This window comes from Bombina bombina, chromosome 5, assembly GCF_027579735.1.
Source record: "Bombina bombina isolate aBomBom1 chromosome 5, aBomBom1.pri, whole genome shotgun sequence".
Classification (NCBI taxonomy): Eukaryota; Metazoa; Chordata; class Amphibia; order Anura; family Bombinatoridae; genus Bombina; species Bombina bombina.
In genome coordinates, this window is record NC_069503.1 from 749117273 (window position 1) to 749135665 (window position 18393).

At 38.1% G+C, this 18393-nt stretch overlaps 1 protein-coding gene across 3 annotated transcripts in view; it reads right to left on the reverse strand.

Moving 5' to 3' along the window:
- The window catches only part of LOC128660792 (cytidine monophosphate-N-acetylneuraminic acid hydroxylase-like), a 301003-nt gene that overhangs the window by 89143 nt on the left and 193467 nt on the right, over positions 1–18393 (reverse strand). For all 3 annotated transcript variants that reach the window (XM_053714812.1, XM_053714814.1, XM_053714813.1), the window contains exon 12: positions 1980–2154. In XM_053714812.1, the coding sequence (XP_053570787.1) occupies positions 1980–2154 (175 nt within the window). The remainder of the gene's footprint in view (positions 1–1979; positions 2155–18393) is intronic.

Here is an 18393-nt window from a genome sequence, read left to right on the forward strand (position 1 = left end):
AATAGTTTAAAGAGGCATATTGCGTTGTGGGGGGTTGTCGGTCTAGGGGTTAATACATTTAATATTAGTAATGAGAGGGGGGTTGGGATATAGGGGTTTTACGTGTCGGGCTTATTTTTGGAAGGCATATTAGACTTATATGGAAGATTTGTTATTTTCTTTACTTTTCTTAGGCGCCGGCAGTTTCTAAAGTGCCGTAAGTCACTAGCGACTCCAGAAATGTGTATTTACTCTTATTTCTGGATATCGCTAGTTTATCAGACTTACGGCACTTTATGAACTGCCGGCGGGGTATATGTAATACCCCGATGTGCAAGGTGAAATTACGGGCGGCGCAGGTTCCCGCGCTTGCGCTGAAACCTGAGCCGTATATGTGATTGCGCCCCATACATCTAGCGCAGTGTAATCTAGCCCTGAGTCATTACCAGATGGTACAAACACTTTAGGCTCTCTGAGCAAGTACCATGTTTAAAATGCGGGTGCACGGTGCATATTTAAATACACTTTTGAATCAGCTGTTGCTTTTCTTAGAAGCATTTTTGCTAATACATGTACTGTATATTACAAAAATATCCCTTTAATATTCTTGACTTGTTCTATGATATCACCTCAGCCTTGTTGTTCTGGATAGCTATAAGTTACACCTGCTACAGAGGTAGGCTACCTCAGGTAGCTATATTCAAGTTCCTTACTACAGACCCTGCAGTATGTGTAACTTGTATCTGCTCATGAAAACATGGCAACCATACTCTTGTAAGTTATATATAATAAAAAAGTCATGACTTCTGTTCTTGTAGTTTTTTTTTTTTTTAGACCATGCACACTTTTAGTAGCATTCATTTTGATCTCTTTTTAGCCTTCAGGAGATATGTACCTTAGAAATGCACACAAAATTCAAGTTAAAGGGACATTTTTCTTCCGTGATTTAGATAGAGAATACAATTTTAAACAACATTCCAATTACTTCTATTATTTAATCTGCTTCATTCTTCAGCTATCCTTTGTTAAGAAATAGCAATGCATCTATGTGTAGCCACCAGTCAGCAGCTACTGAGCCTATAAAATATGCTTTCAACAAAGGATATCAAGAGAATGAAGCAAATTAGATAATAGAAGTAAATTGGAAAGTTGTTTTAAATTGCACATTCTTTCTAAAGCATAAAAGAAAAAAGAAAAAAAAGTGGATTTCATGTCCCTTTAAGGCCTAACTAGCCATCTATAAAGTGAAACTTCTACTGCTAATACCTATTTTTATGTAACCTAGCAACCTCCTGGCCTAATCTGCTGAACAGCTACATTATTTTCCAAATTTCAAATGATCTAATAGTAATTAATAATTTGCATATCCATTTTCTCTTTTGTTGCTTTCACTAACGTGCCATTGAGGCTATATTAAAGAGACGTCATACCCTAAATTTTTCTCCTCTATAATTTGTTCCCAATGATGCATTTTAAATACTAGTATGTATTGAATTTAATTGTTTACAACTAGCTCATTTACTTTATTTCAGCATTTGAAATAGCTGATTTTGCCTGTGGTATCCTTACCTATACTTCAGTATAGGCTATACAAAAGCTGTGTAAACATAGTCAGCAGAAGAAATTACACTCCCAGTAGGAGTTTCAATTGTTCTCTGACTTTGGTCTGCAGAAAGTGATAATATAAGAGCATTTGATTTCACTGCAAGCTCAACCTATTTTGATGGGTTGTGGTTTCAAAGAACAAAACCAACTATTTCATATACAAAAATAAACCCATAGAAACAATTTCTTATACATTTTATACTCTGCAGTTGGTGTAAACATTAATAGAAAAACAATTTTACAGAATACTGTCCCTTTATTGTTGCCATTAATTCTTTTGTCTGAAGTTGAACAGTTAAATGACGATGTGAAAGTGCCTGTTTCTGTATATACATTCTTTACCTAATATTTAACTAAAATGAACTAATATTTTGTGATGAAATAAATAAACTTACCCTGATGACAAGATTATAACCTTTGAATCCAGCCCAAGTGAAGTATTCTTTGATCCAGCTGGGGTACAGAAATATTGCATCATTAAAAGATGAAGCTATTTCATCCAAGTAGGTTTCGAAGTCCCACAGATCTTTTAAGATCTTAGTACCAGGTGGTGGGTCAGCTATACAGCTCCTAAATTAAAGAAAAATAACTTAAAACTGCATTTTCCAATGTTAACAAAAGAGTGGTTGATATCTGTATATAATAAAGTCATTGAAAATGATAAACAGGACAAGCACGGATATGAGGGGACTATTTATGAATGTGCGAGCGGACATGATCCGATATTTCGGATCATGTCCGCTGCACATGGATAAATGACGACAGCATGTGCTATTGGCATTTATCATTGCACCAGCAGTTCTTGTGAACTGCTGATGCAATACCGCCCCTTGCAGATTCGCAGCCAATCGGCCAATAGCAGGGGGTGTCAATCAACCTGATCGTATTCGATCGGGTTGATTTCTGGTGATGTCTGTCCACCGCCTCAGAGCAGGTGGACAGGTTATGGAGCAGCGGTCTTTGGACCGCTGCTTCATAACTTGTGTTTCCGGCGAGAAACACGGGGCATCAAGCTCCGTTCAGAACTTGATCATTCGGCCCCATGGTATCTGCGGCATCATTATTTGCTTTTAATATGTTTTATTAACCATCATAAATTTTATTTTTTTATAGATTCCTATTTATGTAATGCGAAATAGGCTCTGACACATAACATACATGTAAATAAACAAATGAAAACATTTCAAAATTAATTGGTGCCAAAGCTCAGGGCAAGGTAACCTAGCTTTTGAATATTAAATTTAAGAAATGCCATTTGCTCTATGAGCTGCAGTGCCATTTGTGAGCGTGGAGTGTTCAGTATATTGTCAGTTAATGAAAACACTTGCTCACTTTGTATGGTGGTTGTGGGAGGAGGTCTTGAGTTACTGTAGACAGGACACACCACACAATTGTCTTGTCATCCCAATAGCTCAGAGGGTCAGCTGTATTGTCAGTTGTATTTATAAATTACTTTATAAATAAATGATAATAATAATAATAATAATAATAATTGCCAGTTGTATGCTGCTCATCCAACACCTCGGCATGGAGAAGAAATAATTGAAACCCCTGCTGATCTACCAACCAGCAGCCTTCAACAACTCCTCTTTCAACAGTGCAATGCAGCAACGGAAGAGTGAGGAGACTATGCTACTGCTGAAAGTGCTGCATGAATAGAGGTGGTAATGGGAAGCAACTGCCTACATTAGCTGTTTCAAAGGCTCCCCTTCAAGCATAGAGAAAGATCACCAACATCTACCTGCTGACCTATTAGATGGGTTTATTTTCTCAACTGCTTCTTGGACATCCCCCTAGAGTGAAGCCCCCCAAAATCATTTAGGGTCGGCTGAATCTGTTGTTGTGATGTTGAAGGTAGTACATGACTCTGCTGACTGCCATCACCACAGTGTCCCCTGTCCTGACTATTGCTGGTAGTGCTACTCCTAGTAGGTGGCCAGTTGTGATAAGGATATTGTTGCACCATTGCTGTTGCTGGTCCCTTCTTCCCTCAATAGCACAGATGTGGCTTTGCTAATACTCTCTGCTCTCCCTAGAATACTTTTTCCTCTCCTATGGGTGGAACTGCTACTGGTGGTGGCAGTGGTGGAACTGCTAGTGCATCTAGTACTGAAAAAGATTGCACTAGTAGAATTGGCCACATTGGTAGTTGGTAAAGCTCTTGTAGTAACTGGCTGCTCTACAACTCGAGATTATGGTAGGGATGGAGATGGAGAGGATATAGGTGGAGACTGCTGGCCTAAAATCAGGGAGGAAGTTGTGCTGCTTACCATCACACACAGACTCTGTGGTGGAATTTACTCCTCCACCATCTCCTCAGGCTTGTAATCAATTTCCTCCTGGTCAAGAATAAAGGCTATAGCAGACATGCTGGGAGTCACAGTAATATCCAATGGTAGTTATAGATTGCGCAGGTCCTAAATATTCACTCTGTATATGCAGATATCTCTAATGACAAAGGAAAAACAGCTTGATGTACAAATATATACCAAATGATGAGTGCAGTATACTCACTCCGTAAGATCTGTGATGTCAGCCAGTCTGAAGAGAACCTCTCAATTGTATTCAATCAAGCTGAGGACAAGGAGAAACTCCAATGAGGTGAGAGTAAGATATTCTTTATATAAAACAAGTAGTCACTTACTCCATCAAAATTCAAATTCCAGCGGTGTCACAGCAAAAAGGCAAAAAACATTTCAATGTCGATAAAAATGGACTAAGCTTTAATATTTAGCTTAGTTTAGCGTTTTAACGTTTACAACATCTTTTTCAAGAGCAAGTAAAAACAAGTAAAAACAGATAAAGGTTTTTACTTGCTCTTGAAAAAGACGTTGTAAATGTTGAAACACGTTGAGCTAAGCTAAATATTAAAGCTTTGTCCATTTTTATCGACATTGAAGTATTTTTGCCTTTTTGCTGTGACACCGCTGCAATTTGAATTTTGATGGAGTAAGTGACTACTTGTTTCATGTAAAGAATATCTTACTCTCACCTCATTGGAGTTTCTCCTTGTCCTCAGCTTGATTGAATACAATTGAGAGGTTCTCTTCAGACTGGCTGACATCACAGATCTTATAGAGTGAGTATACTGCACTCTTATCATTTGGTATATATACGTACATCAAGTCGTTTTTCCCTTTGTCATCAGAGATATCTGCATATCCAGAGTGAATATTTAGGACCTGCGCCATCTATAACCACAATCAGACATTATTCGCAGTCCCTTGGGAGAGACTGTAAGAAGGCAGCGGTCCACCTCTATGGAGAGTATCAGTTCTTTGTCAATTTGTAACAGATTTTTGTTTTCAAAATCTTACAATATCTGTACATTTCTTCTGTCATTCACAGTAATATCCACATTACCCAAAACAGAAACAGGAGAAACCTGCTCAATACTTCCCTCTTCTCCCTGACTGCTCAGCACAGTGAGATAGTCTACTACTGTCTAAAGAGCTGATGTGTATACGGAGGCTGCTTGGTAACTTCAGCCCCCTCCCAATCTTACTACTAGGCTTGGAGTCAAACAATGTTTATTCAGTACCTATAACTTCAATTCCCATCACTGTCCACTTATGTTTTATAGGTGGACTTAGAAGACCCTTACTGCTACTGATGATGCTGCTGCTGCTACTATTAATGGTAGTGGTGGTCGCTACATAACTCCTACTCCAGGTGGAAATCAGATTTTATTACAAGGACAGAGACTCCTATTTTGCTATATATCTTTTCACTTTACTGCAGACAGCACTTTAACGGACAGTAAATTCAAACAAAAAACAAAGACAACAATGAATATAACATAGAAACCAATGAAAACAAGGCTTGAGATGTTATGGATAAAAATGACTAATGAGAGAAGTCCAAGAATCCATAAAATGACCAGTAACTGTAACTCCTCTTTCCTCTTTGCTGCTCACAGAGATAAGTATATTGTATTATTGTATTATTATAATAAATACATATTTATTATTTGGTGTTTTTTCTAATTCTTTGCCTTTTCAGGTATTTTGTTATATTATATCTCTATCATTCTTATTATTTTTTATTTCTGTAATTATGATTATTATCTTTATTTTCTTTTTCCTTTTGTCTATTTTATCTTTATTTTGCTTTTCATTTATTTCTGTTTAGGTTAATTTTCTTTTTTTTTTTCTTGTTATTTATCATTATCAATTTCTGTCCGGGTCTTTCAAATACTCTTTTCTGTTATTTATATTTATTTTTCCGTTGGTTATTTTACCAATATTATGCTCTTACCTTCCGATTTCATTTTTCCGGTTATTTACCCCTCTATTACTTGTGTTTTGCTATCTGCTTTGTTTTCCTCCTATGCAACGATCTCTGGTTGCGTCCGCCATCTTGTTTGTTATTTTCTTCTGGGTAACGCCCCCATTTTGTGTGACGTCCTTTTCCCGCCCCTCTGACCTGTCAATCTCAGGTTTTTTCTTCTCCGCTCCCTCATTTCTCCTTAGACTTTGTCAGAACAGCAGTTGTTTTAATTTAGCAACATTTGTTTCATATTTGTCACCTTTTAGGCACAAATGTTTTAATTTATCATTGTTGCTTAGTTAACTTAATTGAGCCATATTTTAGTAGTGTTATATAAAAAATTAAAGTATATTTATTTTCATTTAGAATTTTATAAAAGTCCTTTAGCATTACATTTAGATCTTTTAGTATTTGTTCAAATTGTACATGATGTCTGATGATAATAAATAGAGAGAATTGATAAATAGCTCTTTAGAGCCTTTTAAACAGCAGATGCTTCGATTTCAATCCCAGTGGAGATCCTAGTAAAGAAAGGCGTTGACCTTTGCTCCTATCCGACATATCAGCCCGAGATATCCATTTGCTAACGGTGAGCACATTTCTTTTAGAGTTATTTTGATAGATGGTTTGTGCAAAAGTTTTTTTCTTTTCCCCACAGGTTTTTCTTTACTAGGATCTCCACTGGGATCTCATCTGTGTCGGCATTCTGCTTCTTCGTGTCGGCATCGGATTTCACAACGTCTCCTTCACCTGGTTTTATTTCCAATACCGGACCATTCATTTGGAGAGTTAAAGACTTTTTCAATAACTTTTTTAATGCTCTTTTTTTCAATATATTTTTAATCCAATATTTTTCTTTTTAACGGTTTCAGATTGGCCAATTCTGTCTTTGTTGTCCAACGGACACTATTTTGTCTACTTGTTGCCTAAATTGTTTATCTGCTGCTTCACATGTGTGATTTTTATTAAATGTTATTTTAATCTGTATATAATATCTGTCTGTCTCGCCCTCAGAGTTAATTGTTTATTTTTGCTCATTTCACTTGCAATATTTTTATTTTGTCCCCCTTTTTTACATATCACTTTGTTTATGGGAGCATTTCACTAACGTTATGATTCCGTGTTTCACTTTATAATAGCTACCACATTTTTATTTTTCCTTACACTTAGCGATTGGATACACTGTTTCACTTCATAATGGTGGAAGCATACCCACATTTACAAACACAGTAATTTGTTTGCTTGCATTATTTGTTCCAGTATCCGCTTCATATCTAGTACACTGCTTCACTTTATAATAGTGGAAGCATACACACATTCACAATACACGTAAATAAGAAAAATCTTTTTCCTTGTAATTTTTGTTTTAGTATTTGCCTCACTTTCGCATCATATTTGATACACTGTTTCATTTATATTAGTGGAAGCATACGCATATTCACAAACACGGTAATTTGTCTCTTTATTATTATTTGTTCCAGTATTTGTCTTACATTCGCTTTTATTTTTTGCTTCACATTAGTTTCACTTCTGTTTTTGTCCCACTACATTCTTTACACATTTTGTTTTCACTAAATTGCTTTACTAGCTATTCGCTATACAGTATCCTTCAACTGTTTCAATTAGATTTTCAAAATCACCACACATTGGTTACTTCTACCCACTATTGGGTTATATATACTCTTAGAGAGACCCTATAAAGAAATACTTATTGGTCCTTCATAGATATACACCCTATTCTTGTTTTTTACATCTAAATATTTGTATTCTGCGTATAAATAATTGTTTTTTGCTTTGATTAGTAGGTGTGTGATCTATCACAAGCGTTTATTCTCCTTCACACTTTCTTTTTGTAGTGTACTTAAAGCCCTTGTTTCGGGCGCTCCTCCCTACCCCTCTATTATAATACGATTCTTAAAGTCCTGTCAGGACAAACTTCTTGACACTTTAGGTCCAGTCACAAATCTTTTCAAACTTTCTGAAGAGGCCATTGCCAGTGATTCCATGTTGAATCCATATGTCTCTAGAGAATGGATTCAAAGATTAGTTTACATTCTTGGAGATACTAATACTTCATTATCCACTCGAAGAAGGAGATTCATTTTGAGATGTCTTGACCCAAAGATTTCAGATTTTGTCCCCACTGAGATGGGTCCTAGGGCTGATGGCCTTTTGTTCGGAGACGCATATGTAAATATTTTTAATAGCCTTAACAAAATTAAAACTAACTATAGAATTTTTTTTTATCAATCACAACCTACTAAGGTTTTCCCCAGAGCTGGAAAAGGCAGGGACCGCTTTTCAAGCCATTATTCAAATGTGTCCAGGTCCCACTTCCAAAACTCTGCCCCCTCAACATCCTCCTATGCAAGTTTTTTCCAGACAATAACCAGAATGTCCTTCAAAAGAGGTACTTCAGGAACCCTAGGAGACCATTCCAAGGTAAGTTTTCCCACCTTTATATCCACAAATTTTTCTCATCAAAAAATAGGTGGCAGACTTATGTATTTTTTAACAGAATGGCAAAAAATTATATCAGATCCATGGGTCCTTAAGGCTGTATCTGGCCTTCTATTGGATTTCATTCAAATTCCCTTTCAAAATTCATGTCCTATCCCTATAACATTTTCTCTAGAAGATCAATCCCTTTTAGATTTAGAAATTTCAGACCTCCTGGAGAAAAATGCTATAGAAATGGCACCTTCTCCAGTAGATTCTTTCACCAGCAACATGTTCTTTGTGAAAAAGAAGGAAGGATCTCTTTGCCCTGTCATAAATTTAAGAGAGTTAAATCAATTCCTTGTTTTCAATCATTTCAAGATGGAAGGTATTCATCTTTTAAGGGATTGTCTTTACAACAAAGATTGGCTTGTAAGACTAGATCTAAAGGATGCATACCTGTCAGTTCCAATTCATTCAGATTTCAGAATATTTCTAAGATTCCTTTGGAAAGACAAATTATGGCAATTTTCTTGTCTGCCTTTTGGCCTTTCTTCAGCACCTTGGGCTTTTACAAAGATTCTAAAGCCAGTCACAGCCTTGTTGAGGAAAAGGGGAATTTGTCTAATAATATACTTGGACAATATTCTTCTTACTCATCAATTTCCTCTTGTTTTGAAGGATCCGTTATCTCTTACAATAAAATTCCTCCAAAATTTAGGTTTCATTATCAATTTCAAAAAATCAGTTTTGGTTCCTTCCCAGAACTTGATTTTTCTTGGTTTCAACGTGGACACTGTTTCAGCTTCTCTCAGTCTTCCTATGGAAACGATCAAAAGAATCAAGAAAGAGATTTGTTATCTTCTGAGGAAAGACCTTTTTTTCTATTTGTCAACTAGCCAGAATTATAGGACTTATTTCTTCTTCCATTCAAGCAATTTTTCCGGCTCCCCTTTATTACAGAGCTCTTCAAAGGTTAAAAATGTATTACCTTTGACAGGGTTTCTCCTATTAACACAAAATATCCTTATCCAAGGAAGCTTCAGAAGAATTGAATTGGTGGCTATTAAATATAGAAGCATGGAATGAGAAAGCAATTTTTGGAAATTCTCTAGATTTAATAATAGAATCAGATGCGAGCAAATCAGGTTGGGGTGCAAGATGTGGTCCTCTGATTACAGGAGGAAAATGGTCTCCTTCAGAGAAACATCTTCACATCAATTGTTTGGAACTTCTTGAAGGAGCTTTTGCAGTTCAGAGTTTTGACAAACACAATCATCCTATAACAATTCTTCTTCGCATGGACAATGTCTCCGCTGTACGTTATATCAATCGTTTAGGAGGCACTGCTTAAATTTTTTTATCAGATTTAACAAATTTTTTTATTCACAACTGTTTATCTCAGAATATATCTATTTAAAAAGAATATATTCCGGGTTTAAACAATCAGATGGCAGATTGGGGATCCAGATACCTTACAAACTTCAGCGATTGGAAATTGAATTCTTTATTTTTTTCAGAGAATTCAATCTCTAAGAAGTCCTTTTTCAATAGATCTCTTTGCCTCTTGTCTGAATCATCTGATATTTCCTTATTTCAGTTGGAGACCAGATTCTTAGGCTCTAACAATAGATGCCTTTCTTCAACAATGGCCGATTTCGGGAGCATATGCCTTTCCACCATTTTCGATGCTACTCCGGACCCTGCTCTTTGTCAAACGTCAACAGATTTCTCTTCTAATAATAACCCCCTTTTGGCAAACTCAAGTTTGGTTCCCTCTCCTTCTAGAATTATCATTTCTTCATCCAATTATTTTACCATCCAAGTCAGATCTTTTAACAGACCCTTCAGGTCAATTCCATCCTCTAGTTCTTCAAGACAAATTTCATCTAATCGCCTGGATGATTTCAGGGGATCCTGGTCTGGCGATGGATTATCGGAAGAAGCTAGACGACTCCTTCAAGATTCCTGGGCCCCTGGAACCAAACATTTTTATTTATCCCCCTGGCTTAAATGGTCTAGCTGGTGCAATTTTAGACACCTGGATCCCATTTCAGCTCCTTTAAATCAGGTTATTAACTTTTTATCTTCGCTTTTTTAGTCGGGTTTAGCTTACAGATCCATTAATGTAGCTAGATCAGCTATTTCTGCTGGACATGAATTGCTTAATAATATTCCTATAGGTAAACATCCTACTATTTGTAGACTTTTAAAATCTATTTGTCTTAAACGTCCTCCTTCTTCTAGATATTCTTTCTTTTGGGATGTAGATTTAGTTATCTCTCTTTTTAATTCTTGGCCCAATAATGAAAAGTTTACTCTCAAACAACTTACGGTCAAATTGACTACTCTGTTATGTCTTTTATCTTGTAAAAGAGTTTCTGATGTTAAGGCCATTGATTTGAATTCTAAATCTTTTTCACCTCAGGGTGTAATTTTTTCTATTTCTCGTAGAACTAAGACTTTAGCTTCTTCTATTTTGTATCCATATTTTTCTGAACAACCTAAGCTTTGTGTTGTTCTTTGTGAATATGAACAAAGAACTTCTCTTCTCAGATCGTCTTCCCATAATCAACTTCTTATTTCATATGCTCCTCCTCATTTACCTGTTTCTTCTCCTGCCATCAGTAGTAGTGGGTGAAATGGGTTATGAATCAAGCAGGTGTTGACAATAATTCTGATTATCCTAGCTTTGTGAAGGAATAATCTAGATTTTATTAAAGAGACAGAGACAAGCATTTCCCCCACATGTTATTTTGTTTTATTTTATTATGTTTGTATTATGTTTTTTACCCTCCCTATATTAAAGGTTTCATTACAATTATTAATATTATTTTTCATGTTTTGTTCTAGTGCAAAATTCTTCTTCAGGATTTCCAGGAACCTTCTGAGCCTACTAGACTCGGAGCATCCTCTTCAAACAAAGTCTTCTTACTGAATGACGTTTTTTTTTAAGTGACGTCATCCAAGATGGCGTCCCTTAGATTCCGATTGGCTGATAGAATTCTATCAGCCAATCAGAATTAAGGTAGAAAAAATCCTATTGGCTGATGCAATCAGCCAATAGGATTGAGCTCGCATTCTATTGGCTGTTCCAATCAGCCAATAGAATGCAAGCTCAATCCTATTGGCTGATTGGATCAGCAAATAGGATTTTTTCTACCTTAATTCCGATTGGCTGATTTCTATCAGCCAATCGGAATCTAAGGGACGCCATCTTGGATGACATCACTTAAAGGAACCTTTATTCGTCGGGTAGTCATCGGAAGAAGAGGATGCTCCGCGTCGGATGTCTTGAAGATGGAGCCGCTCTGCGTCGGATGGATGAAGATAGAAGATGCCGTCTGGATGAAGACTTCTGCCCGTCTAGAGGACCACTTTGCCTGGCTTGGATGAAGACTTCTCCCTCCTTCGTTGAGGACTTTCGGCCCGGTTGGATGAAGACTTCTGCCGCTTCCTTGAGGATGGATGTCCGGTCTTCAGAACTGTAAGTCGATCTTCAGGGGGTTAGTGTTAGGTTTTTTTAAGGGTGTATTGGGTGGGTTTTATTTTTTAGATTAGGGTTTGGGTTTTTAAGGGCAATGCCCATCCAAATGCCCTTTTCAGGGCAATGGGGAGCTTAGGTTTTTTAGATAGTATTTTAATTTGTGGGGTTGGTTGTGTGGGTTTTACTGTTGGGGGTTGTTTGTATTTTTTTTACAGGTAAAAGAGCTGATTACTTTGGGGCAATGCCCTGCAAAAGGCCATTTTAAGGGCTATTGATAGTTTAGTTTAGGCTAGGGTTTTTTTTATTTTGGAGGGGGGCTTTTTTTATTTTGATAGGGCTATTATATTAGGTGTAATTAGTTTAAATATCTTGTAATTTGTTTATTATTTTCTGTAATTTAGTGTTTTGCTGTTAATTTAGTTAATTTATTTAATTATAGTGTAGTGTTAGGTGTTATTGTAACTTAGGTTAGGTTTTATTTTACAGGTACTTTTATATTTATTTTAGCTAGGTAGTTAGTAAATAGTTAATAACTATTTACCTACTATTCTACCTAGTTAAAATAAATACAAACTAGCCTGTAAAATAAAAATAAACCCTAAGCTAGCTACAATGTAACTATTAGTTATATTGTAGCTAGCTTAGGGTTTATTTTAGAGGTAAGTATTTAGTTTTAAATAGGAATTATTTAGGTAATTATAGGAATTTTTAGTTAGGTTTATTGTAATTATATTTCAATTGGGGGTGTTAGGGTTAGGGTTAGACTTAGGTTTAGGGGTTAATACATTTAGTATAGTGGCAGCGACGTTGGGTGCGGCAGATTAGGGGTTAATAAATGTAGGTAGGTGGCGGCGATGTTAGGGACGGCAGATTAGGGGTTAGGACCTGTTAGCGCTGCTTTATAGCCTAACGCACAACTCGTAAACTAGCAGAAACTTAATTTTCCGTGCGCTTGTGCATGTTTTCCCCCACAGGAATCAATGGAGATAAAAAGTGGGGAAAAAAACTAACACATGTGATTGCGCAAACTCCATTGCCTTTTCGCATTCCCCATAGAAGTCAATGGAATAAAAATTGTGGAAAAAACAAAACACCCATTGTGCAAACAACATGGCATAGTCGCATAAGTTAATGTGAAATATTTACAGTAAATACATAGTTAAATCTCTATTAAATATAAATATTGCATCAATGTTTTATCATGTTTTTATCTGCTTAATGGCAAAGGGCTATAATGCACTTATATATATGTCTATATGTGTACATAAATATTGTTTTAATAATTGTATATATAACTGTAAATACATATACACATATAAATACATTAATATATATGTACACATATACAAACATATAAACATACAAATACATCTTTATACATGTATATGTATGTGTCTCGATGTTAAAGCCATTTGCCTGACTTCTAACACAAATTTAATAATTTTTATTAAAAATTGTTAATATGAGTGTAAGTGTACTTGGTTATGTATTTTTGAAGTGTTTTGTGTAAGTTTGTGGAAAGGATTGAAGCGTAAAGGGCGATTGCTCTAGCGCAATAATGATTTAGTTTCACTTGTAATATCAGCGAAATGAAAATGGCTCGCAAAAACACGATACCGCTAGCGCAAAATCGTTTGCGCCTCACTTGTAATCTAGCCCTGTGTGTTTTAGTGGGAACTTTGAAATATTGGAATAAATGCCTACCAAAGAAAAAGGCAAGGCAGGAGCCCACTCAGTATCAGTAGTAATAAGTAGAATGCCCCACTATAAATTACATGAATTATAGCACTATATCTTGGATATATGCATGCATTGTGTGCAATAGCCAGCATCTAAAAAAGTATTTTTATTATATATTTTACACCCAAATAAAAAGGTATGATACTTGAGTACTAGACGACTAAGCAGAATCTATAGAGCAAACTGCAAGGAGCCCACAGTGCCCCTCTGCAATAGCAAATATAATTTAAATTATATGAGGAGTACTACTAATATATGTAATACAGATATTGTACTACTAACAGGAGAGGCTACAGGCAATAACCAGCCACTGAGAAAATATTGTTATCAGACATGTGCACAGGTAAAAATGTGGTTAGTTTCTGTTCAGGTTTATCAATCGTTTACGGGTCGTCAGAATTTCGGTCATTGGCATGTTCAGTTTGGTGGAATATTCTGAAGAAAATTTTGTTTCAGCCGAAATTCATTAGAACACGTTAAAACCGATGGGAATTGGGAAGTCCTTTTATCCACAAAATTACACTGCTAGGAAATGCCATAAAATCCAAACATTCATTGCTAACTGGGACACGAAAACATTCAGGAACTGGAACAAGTTTTACAAAGAGAATTGAAACAATAAATTTAAATTAAAAGAATCACTTTAACCTTCCATGTAATACAATTCTTTTTTCCATTTAACTCTCTTTTTTTTTTATATACCGCATGCTAAAGTACTCATATTCCTCACCTTTTTCACACACCTGTTCCATAACAAGTTTATAGTTATTAGTTCTCCTTGAAGACTTAGCTCAGATAAAATCAGGAGGACAAATGTGTTTAATAGAGTGCCTTGGCAGATGATGACCACAACAAAGTAGGGAGGTCAGGAGTGGCAGCAGCAGCAGAGTTTTTGAACTAGGTAGGTAGGCCTGATAGTAAATAAACCTCAAAAATACACCTGCAGGGGAGGTGGAGAGCGATAGGTGCCTAGAGCCCCTTGGACACAGCAGCCAGCAGTTCCCTGAGGATTTGGAAATGACAGATAATGACCACCACAGAGATGGTAGGGCAGGAGCAGTAGTGTCAGCAGCAGCAACAGAGTTGCTGAACTAGATAGGCAGGCCGGACAGTACATAAACCTCAAAAATTCACCTCCAGGGGAGGAAGAGGGCAACAGGTGCCTAGGGCTCCTTCGACACAGTGTCCAGCAGTTCCCTTAGGATTTGGCATTGATGGATGATGACCACTAGTGATGTCGCGAATAGTTCGCCGGCAAATAGTTCCTGGTAAACATAGCATGTTCGCGTTCGCAGCGGCGGGCGAACATATGCGATGTTCGGTCCGCCCCCTATTAGTCATCATTGAGTAAACTTTGACCCTGTACCTCACAGTCAGCAGACACATTCCAGACAATCAGCAGCAGACCCTCCCTCCCAGACCCTCCCACCTCCTGGACAGCATCCATTTTAGATTCATTCGGAAGCTGCATTCTTAGTGAGAGGAGGGACAGTGTAGCTGCTGCTGATTTAATAGGGAAATCGATAGCTAGGCTAGTGTATTCAGTGTCCACTACAGTCCTGAAGGACTCATCTGATCTCTGCTGTAAGCGTGCTCTGCCAGCGTGTGTGTCAGGCTCACAGCGTATACTGTGCCCACTTGCCCAGTGCCACCACTCATATCTGGTGTAACAGTAGTGTACATTTAAAAAAAAAAAAACACTTTTTTGACTGTAAAATAATAGCAGACAGCTGCCAGTACCCAAGATAGCCGCCAATAAGGCAGATGGGGAGGGTTAGAGAGCTGTTTTTTTTTGGGGGGGGGGATCAGGGAGGTTGGGGGCTAAGGGGGGATGCTACACCACAGCATATGTAAATATGCTAAAAAAAAATAAACATTTTTTAAAAACCTTTTATTTTAGTACTGGCAGACTTTCTGCCAGTACTTAAGATGGCGGGGACAATTGTGGGGTGGGGGAGGGAAGGGAGCTGTTTGGGAGGGATCAGGGGGTCTGATGTGTCAAGTGGGAGGCTGATCTCTACACTAAAGCTAAAAGTAACCCTGCAAGCTCCCTACAAAGTACCTAATTAACCCCTTCACTGCTAGCCATAATACACATGTGATGCGCAGCAGCATTTAGTGGTCTTCTAATTACCAGAAAGTAACGCCAAAGTCATATATGTCTGCTATTTATGAACAAAGGGGATCCCAGAGAAGCATTTACAACCATTTGTGCCATAATTGCACAAGCTGGATGAGACTGCTGGTCTAAAAGCAATGAGGAAGTTGTGTCGCTGCCGCCCATAGCACAAGGACTATGTGGTGGTATCCCTTTCTCCTCCACCATCTTCTCAGGCTCGAAATCAAGTTCCTTCTGATCTAGAGTAAAAGCAGACATGCTGGGAATTGCAGTAAGAACCTTTATCACACAATAATGAGACTGGGGAAGCAATCTGTTTAATATTTTCCTCTTCTCCCTGACTGCTTGGCCAAATGAGATCTTCTACATCTCCTGCAGCATCTGTCCTAGTGCTGCTGCTGCGCTTGCTCAGAGACAGCCTTTCAGATTGTGATTAACCTACCCAGCTGCTGCTATAAAACATGGAGGGAATCAGAAGAGTGGCGGAACTGGCAGTGGTTGAACAGATAGTGGCACTGGGGCTAACACTGGTGCAGTTGGTTTTGGGGGCAGTCTGTGTAAAGAGCTGATAGGTACACGGAGGCCCCAAGGTAACCTCTGACTTCCTCCCAATCCTACTACTATTCTTTGAGTCAAACTATGAAAATTCAGCCTCTTCACCTTCAGTTCCTCTCACTGATGGCTTCTGTTTTAGGGGTGCACTGCTGATACTCATTCTGCTGCTTCTATGAGTTGTGGTAGAGGTGGACACTGCATATTCCCTATTCCTGGTGGGCATGCGATTGATGATGCTACAGCTTATGCTGAAGTTGATAACCCTGCTGCTGCTACCTCAACTGGCACTGCTCCTTTGGTGGATTGAGCCGGAGGAGCAGACAATGGTCTTGGAAATGTTATTTGATTCTGCAAAACAGAACCAACAGTGCTTCTCCTGCTTACACAAGTAAAAGCAGATACGTTTTACACTGGTAGTGATGGTGCTGGTACTACTGGAGGCAGCACTATGGATGTCCACAAACCAGTGCTTCGGATCACCAATCTGATCTGCTGACTTCACATCACTTGACACATTGAGCATGTAAAGTCAAAGATATATTTTTTCTGTGTAAACCAATCACAAGACAAGGGCACCTCCTAGTGTGATATAGTAGAGACATGATAGAATAGGCAGACACAAGTGAATACTCACAAATGGAGCAGTACCCAATTGTGCTAAGTATGGCGGACTGGAAACTTGCAGTGTCCCAGCTCACTGGCCCAGCATGAGTACCAGTATCCCAGGTGTCCTCAATGGGTGAAATAAGCTCAGACTCTCAAGTATAATAGTAGTTCACAATTTAATAAAAACATATAAAAACAGAGTTCAAACAAATGACTGATATATTAAAACACAGAACTAGCTCTTGATGATGACCACCACAAAGCAGGGAGTGCCGGAGCTGGAGTGGAAAACATTTCAAAATTAATCGGTGTCAAATCTAAGAGCAGGGTAACATTGCTTTGTAATGTTAAATTTATGAAATGCTGTTTGCAACATGAGCTGCAGAGACATTTGTGAGCGCTGATGATTTAGTATATTACCAGTTAATGAAAAAACTTGCTCACTTTGCATGGTGGTTGGGGGACAAGAGAGGTGCTCCTGAGCTACTGTAGCCAGGGTAGCCACATTATCCTCTTGTCTTCCCAATAGCTCAGAGGGTCTGCTGTAGGGGGAAGAGGAGATTTGCAAAGACAAGCCTTTTCTCATCTCTGAAGCACTTCAGGCTTCAGTGGGTCCCAACAAACAGTCTAATGTCTCTAACAAAAAAAAAAACAGCTACACCCCTAAGCTGTATTGTGCTGCTGCAGCTGCTGGTAGGAAATTAAATAATATCTGTCTCCTTCTGCTGCACTTCTCCCTCACAAAGCATGCCCTCCTTTTCTTGGACCACACACACCTGCAAATCACTTTGTCCCTCCAAGTTGTCAGGTTATTTCCCTCTTAATTCTGGGATCACACAAGTTGGCCAGCATCAGTTTTGGATATTTCTCCAGATGTTTCCACATGTAGCATTTCAGCTGCTCCTTCAGCCTCCTGGAAAGCACTGCTAACTCACTGCTTTGTACCCCACCAGGAACCACTTCACTATTTTCCAAGAAGGCATCCATCTTGCTCATTAGGTGACTGAACAAGTATGACTTGACCCAGGCTGGCAGTGTTTTGGCTCAAGTTCTTGGTCCCATCCCTAAAAGGCTTTAGGACCACCAATAACTGACCAATTATGGTCCACTCAACTCTGCCTTATGGACTCCCGATGCCAATGTATTGATCGGAAGACATAGCATGGATAGCCCTCTGCTGCTCCAAGATATTTTCAAGTACATCCAAGGTTGAGTTCCACCTAGTAGTTATGTCTTGCTTAAGATGGTGCTGGGGAAATCCTGCCCTTTCTTGTGCTTGTTCCGCTTACACAAGTAAAAGCAGACACATACTCTACACTGGTAGTGATGGCGCTGGTACTACTGGTGGGAGCACTATGGATGTACACAAACAAGTGCTTCGGATCACCAATCTGATCTGCTTACTTCACATCACTTGACACGTTGAACATTGGAAACAAGGGTCTCTCACAGAGCTTTTTCCAGGCATGTAAAGTCAAAGATATGCCTGTATAAGTTCTGAAGGTTTCCGTGTACTAGCTCTACTCTAAAAGTCTACTTCTGTGAACTCAGTATTTGTGAGTAGCGTTTTTTGCTCTCTTCAATCCTATTTCAT